This window comes from Dermochelys coriacea, chromosome 2 (genome assembly GCF_009764565.3).
Source record: "Dermochelys coriacea isolate rDerCor1 chromosome 2, rDerCor1.pri.v4, whole genome shotgun sequence".
Classification (NCBI taxonomy): Eukaryota; Metazoa; Chordata; order Testudines; family Dermochelyidae; genus Dermochelys; species Dermochelys coriacea.
The window spans coordinates 191,434,069-191,450,115 of record NC_050069.1 but is presented as its reverse complement, the minus strand read 5'-3'; the positions used below and the strand labels follow the sequence as shown (position 1 = coordinate 191,450,115).

The 16,047-nt window shown below is 39.3% G+C and overlaps 1 protein-coding gene across 2 annotated transcripts in view; it reads left to right on the top strand.

Annotated features, from left to right (window-relative positions):
• The window catches only part of DNAJC13 (DnaJ heat shock protein family (Hsp40) member C13), a 106,414-nt gene that overhangs the window by 67,171 nt on the left and 23,196 nt on the right, over nt 1-16,047 (top strand). For both annotated transcript variants that reach the window (XM_038392553.2, XM_038392552.2), the window contains 9 exons: nt 111-265; nt 1,093-1,294; nt 5,475-5,590; nt 7,812-7,890; nt 8,651-8,786; nt 11,049-11,233; nt 12,051-12,125; nt 12,313-12,432; nt 14,719-14,898. In XM_038392553.2, the coding sequence (XP_038248481.1) occupies nt 111-265; nt 1,093-1,294; nt 5,475-5,590; nt 7,812-7,890; nt 8,651-8,786; nt 11,049-11,233; nt 12,051-12,125; nt 12,313-12,432; nt 14,719-14,898 (1,248 nt within the window). The remainder of the gene's footprint in view (nt 1-110; nt 266-1,092; nt 1,295-5,474; nt 5,591-7,811; nt 7,891-8,650; nt 8,787-11,048; nt 11,234-12,050; nt 12,126-12,312; nt 12,433-14,718; nt 14,899-16,047) is intronic.

Here is a 16,047-nt window from a genome sequence, read left to right as displayed (position 1 = left end):
TGTAAAATAGGAAAGCCTTATCCCGGTGTATATTAATCATACAATGAGTGTGATCAAACTACAGCTTAACTTGGAAACACCTCAATACCTGTGAAATTCTTTCATTTTAGACAAAAGGGCAAGATATAGTTCAAAGAAGTATACTAGGACACATCCTTCCTGAAGCAATGGTGTGTTATTTAGAAAACTATGAGCCAGAAAAATTTTCTGAAATTTTCCTTGGGGAATTTGACACTCCAGAAGCAATTTGGAGCAATGAAATGAGGTAACTATTTTTATCTATTTCCCATTAAATAGGGGATCCAGTCTTTTGATTAAACTTGTATTTAGTGCATACCATGTGATCTTGGGCAAAGAGGGCTTAGTGGCTCATTTCACTTAGCTATAGTAGCAGTTGCCTGTAGAAACTCTCTCCAGTGAAATGGATTTAGTTGTCCCAATTAAGTCTTTAGCCCTGTATTCACATCATAAAGCCAGGAAATGACATGGCACAACAAAGTCTCTTTTCAAAAGAAGCCCATGGTACAAATATAAGTGTCATGGAACAGTTACGCCATTTCACTTTAAATTCTCCAACAGTTTGCTTCATGCCTGCCTACGTCATGCTTAGTTAGTGTCAGCAAATGTTATCTGTCTCTAGAGTGTGACCATTCTTTACGGTTTCCTCGCTAAACTACATGGTGTTACAAATCACATAATTCCTATCTGGATATCATTCCTCTCTGGATGCTAGGGCATTTCCCATATAAAGCATGGAAAATCTTTCTAATTATATACCTTTTTATATAAATCTAAATCTTCAGTGTTAAAACAAATTTGAGACTGCTCTCAAATAGGTGAATAAGTAGGCAGAACTGTGTACACACCTTCCGTATTACTGCTTAATTTTTTTTGTTTTGGTGTCTTAAAATTAAAACAAGTCACATGAGATTATAGGACTGTAGTATCCCAAAGAATTTTTTAATCTGTTCAAGAAAATATGGCTAATTATGGGAAATTAAATGTTTGTCAAAATGCTTAGTAGTGTACTTTATGAAAAGTACCTGACCAAAATCTTGTATTTGTATAATTCTCAATGTTTGCAATTCACAGGCGCCTTATGATCGAGAAGATTGCTGCTCACCTTGCTGACTTCACCCCTCGTCTTCAAAGTAATACAAGAGCTCTTTATCAGTACTGCCCCATACCAGTTATCAACTATCCACAACTGGAGAATGAGCTGTTCTGTAATATTTATTACCTCAAACACCTGTGTGATACACTCCTGTTTCCAGATTGGCCAATTAAAGATCCTGTAAGTCCAGAAATCTTTCTATGCTTGTATATCCATAGCGCACATGCACAGACCTAACAACTCAAACATTTCTAAAATCCAAAAAATCCAGGAGTGGCATATTCTTAATAGTTGGCTTCAAACCTTGTTTCCTCCATAAACGTCAATATACTTTGGTTTACATCTGCGAGTTCCTGTAACAACTTATGCATGGTGAACTAAAAATCCGTATTGGGTAAACGGGAATATAACTGAGTTGTCCACTGAATTCTTGATTATGGCATGAAAAAACTATTCTGCTCCTGTAACGGATACGATTGCTCATACTTACCTTTGTTTCAGCAGCTCTTGGGATGTCTACGCTGCAGTGTGAATCTGGGGTTTGAATTCAGGCTCAAGGCCCCTATTCCTTCCATCTACACATAAATCTTACTAATCAAGACTCAGACCCAGGGTCCCAGGAGGTGGAGGGTCTGAGCCTGAGTCAAGCCGGGACCCGGGTTTAAGCCATATTGCTCTACAGTTTGTAGAGACAGACCCACTGGACTTGTCCTCTGGGACTCCACCAGAAATATTCCATGATCCCACAGGCCAGCTATCTTTGCCCTCTGGGCAGTCGAGTCTGGTGGACAGACAAGTTTTCCCATAGTGCACTACAAACAAAGGACTAGAGCAGCCAAATTTTGAGAGGGTGCTAGGAAGTCTGGGATATGGGAGGTGGGACTTAGTCTGCCCACATAAAACAGTGTAGACACTGGAGCCCCAGGTTGGGACGCAGGGTTCAACAGCTCCTAACCTGTGGTTACAAATGAGTGTAGCCACTCAGATCTAGGCTAACAAACCCAGGGTATGCTGACTGAGTTCTGCTAACCCTGGGTTTAAAGAGACTAAGCCAGATAAGTAACCTGGCAAACTCTTTTAGTAACGCTTTTTAATGCTTAAACTTGTAAAGTGTAACAAGAAACATAGATTTCAGAGTAGCAGCCGTGTTAGTCTGTATTCGCAAAAAGAAAAGGAGTACTTGTGGCACCTTAGAGACTAACAAATTTATTAGAGCATAAGCTTTTGTGAGCTACAGCTCACTTCATCGGATGCATTTGGTGGAAAAAGCAGAGGAGAGGTGTGTGTGTGCGCGCACACACACACACACACACACACACACACACACACACACACACACAACAATGGGTTTATCATACACACTGTAAGGAGAGTGATCACTTAAGATAAGCCATCGCCAGCAGCGGGGGGGGGGGGGGGAAGGAGGAAAACCTTTCATGGTGACAAGCAAGGTAGGCTAATTCCAGCAGTTAACAAGAATATCAGAGGAACAGTGGGGGGTGGGGTGGGAGGGAGAAATATCATGGGGAAATAGTTTTACTTTGTGTAATGACTCATCCATTCCCAGTCTCTATTCAAGCCTAAGTTAATTGTATCCAGTTTGCAAACTAATTCCAATTCAGCAGTCTCTCGTTGGAGTCTGTTTTTGAAGCTTTTTTGTTGAAGTATAGCCACTCCTAGGTCTGTGATCGAGTGACCAGAGAGATTGAAGTGTTCTCCAACTGGTTTTTGAATGTTATAATTCTTGACGTCTGATTTGTGTCCATTCATTCTTTTACGTAGAGACTGTCCAGTTTGGCCAATGTACATGGCAGAGGGGCATTGCTGGCACATGATGGCATATATCACATTGGTAGATGCGCAGGTGAACGAGCCTCTGATAGTGTGGCTGATGTGATTAGGCCCTATGATGGTATCCCCTGAATAGATATGTGGACAGAGTTGGCAACGGGCTTTGTTGCAAGGATAGGTTCCTGGGTTAGTGGTTCTGTTGTGTGGTGTGTGGTTGCTGGTGAGTATTTGCTTCAGATTGGGGGGCTGTCTGTAAGCAAGGACTGGCCTGTCTCCCAAGATCTGTGAGAGTGATGGGTTGTCCTTCAGAATAGGTTGTAGATCCTTGATGATGCGTTGGAGAGGTTTTAGTTGGGGGCTGAAGGTGATGGCTAGTGGCGTTCTGTTGTTTTCTTTGTTGGGCCTGTCCTGTAGTAGGTGACTTCTGGGTACTCTTCTGGCTCTGTCAATCTGTTTCTTCACTTCAGCAGGTGGGTATTGTAGTTGTAGGAATGCATGGTAGAGATCTTGTAGGTGTTTGTCTCTGTCTGAGGGGTTGGAGCAAATGCGGTTATATCGTAGCGCTTGGCTGTAGACAATGGATCGAGTGGTATGATCTGGATGAAAGCTAGAGGCATGTAGGTAGGAATAGCGGTCAGTAGGTTTCCGATATAGGGTGGTGTTTATGTGACCATCGCTTATTAGCACCGTAGTGTCCAGGAAGTGGATCTCTTGTGTGGACTGGTCCAGGCTGAGGTTGATGGTGGGATGGAAATTGTTGAAATCATGGTGGAATTCCTCAAGAGCTTCTTTTCCATGGGTCCAGATGATGAAGATGTCATCAATGTAGCGCAAGTAGAGTAGGGGCATTAGGGGACGAGAGCTGAGGAAGCGTTGTTCTAAGTCAGCCATAAAAATGTTGGCATACTGTGGGGCCATGCGGGTACCCATCGCAGTGCCGCTGATTTGAAGGTATACATTGTCACCAAATGTGAAATAGTTATGGGTCAGGACAAAGTCACAAAGTTCAGCCACTAGGTTAGCCGTGACAGTATCGGGGATACTGTTCCTGACGGCTTGTAGTCCATCTTTAAACATAGCCATCTATGAAGTCTAAGTCTATGTCTACATTGACGGTTAACCCAGGTGATTGGCACCTCAGTTAGCCTAGCAAGGGTGAGAGTATCTCTGCAGCAAAGCCATATCTGCATAAGTTTCTGCACTCATGAATGTGCCTGGAAACGTAGCCCATAGTTCTTTGTGCTGAGATCCTGTAAGACTTACCCAGTAAATTGGGAGATAAGGATAAACTTGTTTATCCTTTTGGGGAATTGTGCTAAGGACACTGGAGGACTGCTGGCACTTGAATTATTTACTTACTTATTTTCCCCTGTGCCCTCAATACAAAGTAGACAGGTTCTATCCTGACTTAGAGCAGAGCCTGGGTTGTAGCCCTCCCATACAGCCAGGTAAATTGGTCTGTGCTTAAAGCGCCTTTTAAAAAGTCAGGTCAGAGGTTTTTCATTTGTGAATGGTAGTGGGGTTAAGGCTACAGTGCAGCGTAGATATGATATTCCCTTAGTGTTTGCAGTTCATCTCACTTGGACAATGAAACTAAAGATCTTGTATAGTCACTTATTCCTTATATGCAAAGGAATTCTTACTTGTCTTAAATTACCCATTAAAACTTACAAAATGTAAATGTTTTCATAATTTTAACTTAAAAGTTGCAACAAAGCTACTTGGCAGAGTTCAGGCTAATGTATCTGGTAGCAAATGCAGTAATCAAATGCTAAGAATCCAATCTAAAAATATCACTTTAGTGCTATAACTCTGAGGCTAACCTTAACTTACTTATGTACAAAATATCTAAATGGAATTCCCCAAAAAAAGATGATCTACCAGGCCTTTCAGATATAGTACACTTTCTAGAGCTCTGTCCATGCCAAATTTTAAATGAAACACATTTTTAAGAACAAGACCGCAGCGTGGAGCAAAATCGGAATCCCAGGGTAGTCAGTTCAGGATAAAAACTACTTTAGAAACCATTTAAAATAGTATGCAACATCACTTAGATACTCCTAACATTAAAAAAATTTCACCTCTGCATTAAGTGTAGTTACCTATATATATTAGCATTTAGCCACAAACTGGAGAACAGCTTTATTTGCGAGTAACTCAAATAGGCAACATTGCCTGTGTTCAAATCAACTAATATACAAATTTCCAGTGATTAATGGTGGAAAGATTAAATTAAAATAGGTTTCAGAGTAGCAGCCGTGTTAGTCTGTATTCACAAAAAGAAAAGGAGTACTTGTGGCACCTTAGAGACTAATAAATTTATTTGAGCATAAGCATCCGATGAAGTGAGCTGTGTAGCTCACGAAAGCTTATGCTCAAATAAATTTGTTAGTCTCTCTAAGGTGCCACAAGTACTCCTTTTTTCTTTTTTTAAATTAAAATAGTTAGCTCCATAACCAAGAGCTTCACAATATCTGAGTTCCTTGATCAGTACTACTTCAGTATCAAGTGCTGACAAGTATGTTTGACACTGGTCATAATGTCAATCATGGATTTTAATTAATTTCAGGTTAAATTGTTAAAAGATACTCTGGAGGCTTGGAAGAAGGAGGTAGAAAAGAAGCCACCTACAATGTCAACAGATGATGCTTATGAAGTTCTTAACCTTCCAAAAGGACAAGGACAGTAAGTTGTCATAAAACTTCCTAAAACAAAACTAAAGCTGATGTGTAACTGCTACATTGTTTGATATCATAAGTTACTCCAGATAAATTGAAACTTTGATCTCAGTTTATGGTACCCAAAGCTGGAGATAACTGAAAACCAACTATCAGATGGCATTGTGTTTCAGGCATTTAAATGATGCTAATGATGGCGGCTACCTTTATTCAGCATGGAATAAATGCTGAAAAAATCCAAAACTGTTCGATTTGATATTAGGGTAATCTCTATATATAAAAAATGGTGCTTGCATTAATTTGGGGAAAAAAATGTCTTTCAGTCTTGAGCTCACGCCAAGCTGCTGTACTGGATCCAAACCTTGGATCACACATACGCTCTGCTTTCTGGGGCTGGGCAGAATTTAACTTTCTCTCTGAGCGTGTAGGCATACACTCCAGGTACAGCCTCCAGGTCTGACGTTCCTGTTGCCAGTGGGGACCCTGTAGTCCAATTGCATAGACTCTGAAGTTAGGGCCAGTTCCTGCAAGCCTCACAGTAGCTGTTGCACACTGAGTTCTATCAAAGCTGTGACCTGCTCATTTACTGTTTCCATCTTTTGGGACTACATGACTATAAGCAAGTAATATACAATCTGCAAAGGGATTTCTAAACGCACATCCTTTACACATAGAGAAATCGTAAGATGTACAGATCCATGCAAAAAGAAGTATCCACAAGCAAAATCCTTCCTTCCTTTCGTATCCTCACTGCTCTGAGAGCTCTTTGGGCTTTGGTCAGTCCTTCCAGCTTCCCAAGACCCTCCTCTCTTCTCCTGCCCATTCTTGCTTTCTTGTGACCCTAATCAGCCTCACAGACTGTCAGTGATGCCTTGCAAGGTTACCAGCTCACCTGGAAGGACTGGCTTCTGTGGGTGGTAGCTAGCTCATAGTTCAAAAGTGCTTGTATTTGAATAGGAGACCCACCAGGGTAATTAGCCTTCATTTGTTTTATTCGGCATCTGTCAATGCCATTTGGAAATTTTCAGTCCAGGGTGGAGACAGACTACAGGGAAGGTACAGTAGGCTTGCAATGAAATGGTGCTCACAACAAAGTGGAGTTGGTAGTCTGATGTAGATAGCCTTGTTGCCAGGCTGTAACTATTTTGTCACCCCAAATTCAGTCATTAGAGAACACTTCTAAAGTGAATAGTGCTGTAATAACTGTTCTTTGTAATCTTATTCATAGCAATCACAACTAATTGAGAGTCTTGTCTTTGGGAGGAGCTCTCATGAAGACACGAAGCTCCTCCGTTCTTGACTCCGCGCCCCCCTCCCCCAAAAAAAACTGTACACATAGGCAGAGCTCTGCAAGAGTCTTGGAGTTGAGGATACAGACCTGCCATTGCCATTGCACCATGCCTTCATGTCTGGCTCTATACCCGTAGTAGCAGAGAGGGAGTCCTGGAGCAGTGAGAGTCGGGGAGGGAGAAGTCATGGAAGTTCTGTGGCTGGGGTCCTAGGACAGCAGGAAAGAAGGATAATTTAAAATAAAATTATTTTAGCTATTTGAACAATTGAGATTTTAAACTAAATTGTAATTATTTGATAGTTATGTGGTTGATCAACATTATTCAGAGTGATCTATTTTTTTAAATGCTTTGAATGTGAGAAATTTAAGGATTATAAACATAATTACTGAACTCGGTTATAGAAGGTTCTGCTTGGGTTAGGTTGGCTATAAAAACATTCTCATATGGAACAATCTTTGCAGCTTACAAAGAAAGGTGGTGAAAAAAATTGGAAAACCTGGTACAAAGGGAGAGTGTTTGATATTTCTTAGGTGCTCACTGTTCATTTTCCAGCTCTTTTATAGCCTTTGCATGGAAGGGAAGTATGGGGGAAAGACAGAAAATTAGGTGGGGGAGAGTTCAGACAGTAACAGGAATGGATGGTAGTTTCCACCTCGAGGGGTAAGGGCAAGTCTCCTTCTGAACAGCCAGGGAGAGATGTGCATTAAAGATTGACTTTTTAACCTGAAATTATCAACCACTTTGTAGAGGAGTTTAAAAATCAAAAGAGAAACTAAAATGTGTTATCTTTTTTTCAAAAAAAACTAAAGATTTTTGGGGGGTCTGACTCATGACTTGATTTCTTGAGGTTGGTAGTTTTGAATATGTAAATTTGTTCTTCAATTCTTATTGACATGTTCTATATATAACATGACATTGTCTATCTGCATCTGACAGGCATGATGAGAGCAAGGTCAGAAAAGCCTACTTCAGGTTGGCACAAAAATATCACCCTGATAAGAACCCAGAAGGGAGGGTATGTACTGTACTATATGACTTTTTAGTTTACACTGAGACTTTTTTTTTTAAATTCTGGTTTAATGGGTTTATCAGATTTTAATAAATATTTATATGGGTAGTGTTTTCAAAGCAAGTAATTTTCTTCCAGAATACATTTGCACAAACTCTAGAGGTCCATTGCATTTTAAATGGAATATGACACACTTATCAAAAACATTTTCTTCAGGGGGACTCTGAAATAACAGTTGATCTCATTCCATCATGCCAAGAAATGACATGCGCTGCATATAATCTTGTGGGGTTTTGAGGGATGAGGAGTTTAAATACAAAATAAAAATGTGTAACTTTCTTTACAATAACTACCAAACCATCTGGCTGGAAAAAAAAAAAAATTCGCTCTTACAGCCCACTTTTCCACTCGCTTGATTCTGCAGTGAAGCCATAATGCTAAATTTGAAATGTCACAATTTCTTCACTGATAAGACTAAGTGCAGGATTACACCTTCACTGAAAGACTTAATAGAGAAAAACTGATCTGTGAACCAGAAAAATATTACTATAGCAACATACACAGTTACTATTTTTCAGAGTTTTCTCCAATGTGACATTTCCTTGGAATTACATTTGCAATGGTATAATATAGCTAATGTCATTGTTTACCAATTCAAAAACAAAATAGGGAAAATAGGTTGAAGCTGCAACTGAGTTTTAAGACTTACCCAACAAAACCTGAGTATTTACTAACACCTTGACGTTGTCCATATTGTTATCTGCAGGATATGTTTGAAAAAGTAAACAAAGCATATGAGTTCTTGTGCACAAAATCTGCCAAAGTGGTGGATGGCCCAGATCCAGAGAATATCATCTTGATTCTGAAAGCTCAAAGCATCCTCTTCAACAGACACAAAGAAGGTGGGCATACTAACTCAGAAATATGACTTCTACTGTATTTCTCAGAGCAGCTTTTTGAAGCTGCTTTGAGTTGTAGTTAATGTATTAATTTTGAAGTTTCTTTTCATGAAATAGTGAAAATACAAAAAAAATTCATGAAATGTGGAAGCTTCATATTTAACAAAGTATAAGTTAAATACAAGGCTTTTTCTTTAGTTTCATCTTCCTCTCTACACTATCATTAGGGCCCTACCAATTTTCACAGCTGTGAAAAACATGACATGGACCATGACATAAGCCTTTTCCCGTGAAATCCGATGTACCTTTGTTTCTAGGAGTGCCCCAGCAAAGGGGACTCCTAGTTCTGGCTGAGCTGGGAAGGGACAGGACTTGTCCATCCTCTGCACAGCTGCTCAGGTGGAGGGGGGAGACCAGACCCATCTCCGGGTGCCTCCCCCTGCAGCAGGGCGCTCTTGGGCTGTGCATCAGTCCCAGAGGTTCCTGCAGCTGGAGAAGGCTTGTGGACATAGGTCCAATCTTCCCTTCTTCCTAAGCACGCCCCAGAAAAGGGGGCTTCTAGCTGCTAGTCCAGGCAGGGCTGGGGCAGGATAGGACTTACCCAAGAGCAGCCCTGCAGGGAAAGAGCATCTCTCCCAGTTGCAGATAGCTCCGCACCCCCTCTTCCCAGCTCTGAATGCAGCACAGAAGTGGTGAGGGTGGCAATCCCATGACCCTCCTACAACAGGTTTGCGACTCCCAGCCACAGTCCCCTTTTGTGTCGGGACCCCCACGGTTACAACACTGAAATTCTAGATTTTTAACATCTGAAAACATGAAATTTACCAATTTTCAAATCCTAAGGCTGTGAAATTGACCATAATGGACCATGAATTTGGTAGGGCCCTAACTATCATGTTTTCTTGTTGATACCCTGCCTCTAGTAAAAATCTGATAACAGGAAATCTAGTAACTTCTGTGTCATCTTATCAGTGGTGGACCAAAACTCACTTTTCACTGTGGTGGAAACTCTAGTCAAATAATAATTGGGCAGTATTGTAATTGTGACTGAAAAGTCATTTTATTTAATTAACGTTTTCAGATGCTTTGAAATGGCAGTAGATGGCAACAAGGCTGAAGGTGAACATTTTAGCAATACAATTTGTTACGTGTTTGCCTGGTTTTGAAAGTCACTAATGAAGAAAAGAGACTTCATCAGTTAAATGTCTGACTCTTGCACTCAAAGGTCTCTTAATCTTCAGTCTTGCCAGAGAATGAGTTCTCAAAGAAAACTTTTTAGTACTTAAATAGTTCTAAACATAAAAGTAGTGCATGCTGCACATGTGCAGTGTGATTTTTCTCATTCTTAAATGTACTTAAGAGTCTCTGTCCTGATCTACTCTTTTGCCATACTCAAGTAGTCCAAGGGGAGTTAAAAATTGACTGCATCATTCTAGTCAGGGTTCCCCCTGCTGTTGCATAGTCCCCAGGAGAGGTAGACTCTGCATGTGCCAGCCCCAACACCACCACCCTCCTCTGCAGTCTCTACCAGAGAGCAGGGATGGCTGAAGTGGTCTAATAATTCTTGACGAACGATCCTTGGAACCCTTCGCATTACCATGTATGGTAACTTAAAACACAAACATCGTAGTCGTATAAAATACTTGTGTGCAATATGGCACGTAGCTTAGGGTACTTCAGCTGTATCTCTTGACTTGTGTGGAAAAGGTCACCCATAATATTCAATTAGATGCATTAAGCCAAATGCTACTTTAACATATAGATTGTCGTCTTCTATAGCAAATTAAATGTTTTGTTTAGAATTGCACTTAAGCCCATCTGAAAATCCATTCAGGTTTGATGCCTTATGTGAGAAGGTGATAGGCTCAAGTTTCAGCAGTCATTCTGTAACATTTAAATATAAAGGACTTCAGTAACCTTCCCAATTTAGTATTGCCTTACTAAAACTGACTCAATAACATTAACAGTTTAAGGTTGTTTTTTTTTTTTAATTTAATTGCTTGAAGTAGGCTAGACACATACTGTGAAAGACAGCAGACTGGTTTGTGCATTACTAGAAAATCTCAAGGGCTACAGAAATAATCCTCTTTGTCAGATGAGCCAACATTTTGTTCACGCATAGCTTGGCTCTGAAGGAGGAGAAAACCTTTTGTAAACAAGTAATTTTAGTGATCTGAAGCGGATCATGATAAAATCCTTAACCATTAACTAGCAGTGTCTAAACGTGTATCAGATTTGCTACATTTCTGTTTTTTTATCCTTCAGATTTGAAACCTTACAAATATGCAGGCTATCCCATGCTGATTAAGACCATTACACTAGAAACTTCAGATGATCTTCTGTTTTCCAAGGAATCTCCTTTGTTGCCTGCTGCTGCAGAGCTGGCTTTCCACACAGTCAATTGTTCAGCACTTAATGCAGAAGAACTGCGGAGAGAGAATGGAATAGAGGTAAACCCGAAGAAACTCATAAGCACATCTGTTTCCATAGCTTGCTTGTTGATAGTGACTGCTTCTTGGATAATCAACTGAGGAAGGGGAGAAGAACAAAATTGATGGTGTAGTTATCTGCACATTTGCCCACTTCCTTCCTGCAAGAAATACTCTCATTGTTTCTTCTGAAATCGGAGGACTGGGGGGGGTAGGAGGGGATCTCCTTCTGGAGCAAATTAATTCATCCCTCCACAACATGGCTTTGAATTGATTTACATAACGTTCGTCTTCCAGAACAAGTTCTAGTGGCCGTTGCATGGAACGGCACTGTCTGTATCAGGCTTCTGTGTTGTGCTGTTTGGTGCAAAAAAAACCAAAAAAACACACCCTATACAAAATAAATAGTGACTTGCTTTAAAGGGTGGGAGCAAATCATTTGAGCATGGTTTGGCTATTCCAAATGAATACTCCTCAGTAGCACATCTGGGAGAAGAGGATCCCACTATGAGGGAGTTTTTAGAAGATTTTTAATACAATCACTTAAACTATCATGACAGTGTGAAAAGGCTAGATATTTCCAAGGAGATAATCTTTACATAATTCATATGAAGTAGTGGTAAATCTCCCTTTATGGTTGTAAAATGAAGCCCAAATAGCGAAAGCAAAATTGTTTTGGTGCATAGGATAGCCGTTAAGCCGTAACAGGAGGTAATAGATTTACAGACCCTGAGCAAGCTTTATTGAAACAAACTTTGTAAAGCTACACTTTGGCAGAAAGATACTTTCTTTAGGTTTATGATGAATTCTAACCCTTACAGCTTTTTACTCCCTAAAGGTATTGCAAGAAGCATTTAATCGTTGTGTGGCTGTCTTGACTCGCTCCAGTAAACCAGATGACATGTCTGTACAGGTAAGCAATACAGAAATTGTAAAACGGTACTTAACAGTATGTCAGGCAATACCTTTTGTACCATTTTCTTATGAGACTTTGTGCAGCTAATACAAAGTGTTTTAGAAATTTGCATGTTGTTCTCCTGTTCAAGGGATATGCGGTACACTACATTAACTTTGTGGCTTAGGAAAGTTTCTGTTTGTAGGTATGTGGGCATATAAGCAAGTGTTACAGTGTGGCAGCTCAGTTTGAGGAATGCAGAGAAAAGATCACTGAAATGCCTAATGTCATCAAGGATCTCTGTAGAGTGCTATATTACGGCAAGGTAAGATCTCCTGCCTTACTACCTAAGCTGATATAGTTTTCTTGTTTTATATTTAAGTGTTGTACATACAGTACTAGAAAATGAGCCACTATGAGACTAGTTCTTAAAATAAGTTTTATAAAAATTGTTGTGTGAATTTCCCAGTAGTACAGATACTTGCAGTCTGTATGACACAAATAGGAGGCTTGGTCCACACACAAACTTGCACTGATTCAACTAAAGGTGTAACATTTTTTAACAGGTTTAATTAAATGGTGCAAATTCCCTGTGTAGATTCTTGTATACATTTAGCTTGCACCTATAAGTTTTATATCTAGCTTATATTCCTTTTTTTATCTTTAAATTCTGTCTGCAAATTACAAGATGCAAGCTATACCCTGGTTTAAACAGCTCAGATCATCCACAGTAGATTTTCCATTAGTTTAATCAAGTTGGTTTAAAAACCCGTGCAACTTGTGTGGAGACAGATCCATAAATTCTGACTCAAAGTATTTCCACTTAAATTTAAATCCTAGTTTTAGGGAAGTACAAGAACAGTAAACCCAATCTACCAATTGCAGTAGATGAAAATGCTACCTGTCAGAATATTTCTCAAATTGGTGACAAGGGCCACCATCCTGGCTTACCTTCCACATTGGGCCAAATTCTGTTCTCTTTCACAACTCTAAAAACCAATAACTCCAGGGGATTTAATGGTATTACTCTGAATTTTAAAGTTTTTTAAAAAGCAGAATTTCATCACTAACTACTCATTGAATTAGCTAGGTGGAGTAACTGTCTTTATTTTTACTCTAATATTTATTTTTTACTTATCTTCTATAAGTAGAAAAAAAAATCTCAAGTTTAAATTCCTTTAGCTGGTGGTTTAAAATAGCGCTGCTGCACTGGAAGAAAGTGGCACAGCAGATATAAGGAACAAAATCTAAAGATCTGACTTAAAACATAAAAAGAGAATGCAATGGTAAACCTTCAAAAACTGGCTAAGGAAATTCAAAGCTGGTGTAATTACTTGAGGTTACTTCTACCTTATTTTGAATATTGAAAAGAAATATAATCAGCTGACAATGTAGTAGAAGTATTTTCTGTTTGAAAGTTCTTCCAAAACACAGTAGAACTTAGATTTTACTTTCCATTAAGCAGCTCTTTGAAATACTTAGTGCAGTCTATCAGTTAAGAACTTCATGTGAAGTGCTTGAGATAGTCAACTATTAGACTGCTCCTACAGAACATCACTGTAGAAGTAAATGTATATAACTATTGAGTAATCCATTCAAAGACATGGCTTTTCAAAATTTGATTTCTATAAAGGAAGTATAGAATAAGTTCTTTGTTCAAAATGTAATACTGATCAACAAATATGTCCATGATGAGTGGTGTGGAAGAATTGCAGACTGGAGTCTGTTAAAGCAATTTGTAGCAGAAGTAGTCCATCTTGATTGCACCATGTGAGGGAAAGCAGGATATTAAATGCAAAAAGTCTGACTCTGCTGTGTTTTTGCTTCTGAATACAGTGAAACCTTTATCAAAACCCTGTCTAACCAAAACTCAATCATTTGAAGGTCACATGTGAAGCTGAGAGGTAACCAGAATATCCATTCTACTGAAAACTTTTTCACAATGGTTTTGTTCTGAACTGGAACAAAGTCAAAAATACAAAAATTTTCCACAGAACAGAGATTTTTGGAAGAACCCTAATTTCCAGTTGCCTGACTGGCTCCTGGCCTCCCTAGCACCCACACAGACAGCTCACCAGCTTCTGGGGAGCAGAGGCTCTTTGACACCAGTTGCTTCAGCTGCTGACCAGCTGCACAGGAGACTGGGGTCTGGAGAGGCACTGCTCCCCAGCAGCTGGGCAGGAAGGCTGCAGAGGATCTTGGGAACTGGCTGGCCTAACCGAGCAGGCAGACAGCCCAACTGCTTGCCTTCCATTAAAACAGGATTTTTCTGACAGAAAACTGTTCTGTTGGAAAATTTTGAACCAGCTCTAGCCATACGTCCCCTGAAGCTTTATGTAGATGCTTATGCTGAAATCATGAACACCATAAACCTTTTTTCTCCCCACATAGACTTCAGATTTCATCAGTTTATGCAGATCCTTAGTATCTCGCCCATTATATTTAGGTTCGAGAGTCAAAATCTTAAACACGAAATTTCTCTAAAACCAAAACATTGTTCCTGTTGATGAATTTGCTGGTATGCCATTTAACTTTTTCCTTTTAACCTTTGACCTTAAAATTTTCGTCAGTCACCAAAAATACTGAAAGTCAGTTCTCCTTCATTCCTCAGAACATTCCACGAGTGGCTTCCTTGGGAGTGGAATGTGTCAGTTCATTTGCTATCGACTACTGGCTACAAACGCATTTGTTTCAAGCTGGAATTTTGTGGTATTTACTCGGTTACCTCTTTAACTATGATTATACGCTAGAAGAGAGTGGCATTCAGAAGAGTGAAGATTCTAATCAGCAGGTAATATTTCTGTGCAACTTATAATTGACTCTGTTTCAGACTTTAAGATGGATGTTGGTTACCATCTCTTGGGAGGTGGTAATGTATTTTCTGAATAATAATGCTTAAACTTGTTAAGTGACTTTGTTTCTGTTGACTGTACATACAAGTTTATCTTGTAATGAATTTGTTGGGAATAGATTATGGAAGTGCCAGTTGAGACCCATTAGTTAAGGTTCAGTTTTTAGCTTGTAAAGCACAGATTTGAACTCTGTTAGGCTTGAAAAATACGTTTCCCCAAATTACATGGTTTTGAGTTAAAAATTACTTGCATCTAATCTGGAACCATAAATGCTAAAATGCTTTAACTGTAACCATATGATAAATGTATGGTGTCATACAGGGCAGAGTTAATATGGTTTGGATGCACTAAATGTGTACTTCCAGATCTTATGATTATGCTTAAGAAATTCTAACATGTTAACTCTGAATTTTCTAGCTTACAGTACTTGGTTTGGGGATAATTGGGGCATCCCAGTAACGAATATTACAATAAATTATTGATGGGTACAGTTAATGTAATTTTTTAATGGGAATAGATAAAATGATAGGCCATAAACATTATCTACATATAGTACAGATTTTCCCAGTGGAAGAATAAGCAGGAAAATACTAGCTGCAGATAGTCCAGAACGGAAGAAGTAGCTGGTTAGCTGTCAAAACACTACTTTTTTAATCTAAAAAACTCTTAGATTTATATTAGCACCGTAACAGGCTCCTCCATAGCAGAAATGTATAACTTCAACTGGTTGTAAAACCTGTGGGTCAGAATCAGTTATTCAAAACTGCTGCATATCTCTTTGATCAGCTCAATGAGGAGCCTTGCCAGCATGCAAAAAATACCATCTTTTAGTGCACTGTTGAATCATTATACAAAAGTTTAAATATCTCAGAAATATGTCTTTGTTCTAGAAATTACCATTCTTTGGTCAAATATCCCATTAAATTATGAATTAAGAAATTTTCATGTCCGTTTAAAGCCCCAAATTCATCTAGTTTTCTTCATGGGCTTTACACAGGTAGATGGAGACAAACTATATTGGTGTTGCATGTCAAAAACTTTTAATATCTCTTGGTGTTCTGCAACACCTAGTTCTGTGCCCAAATGTA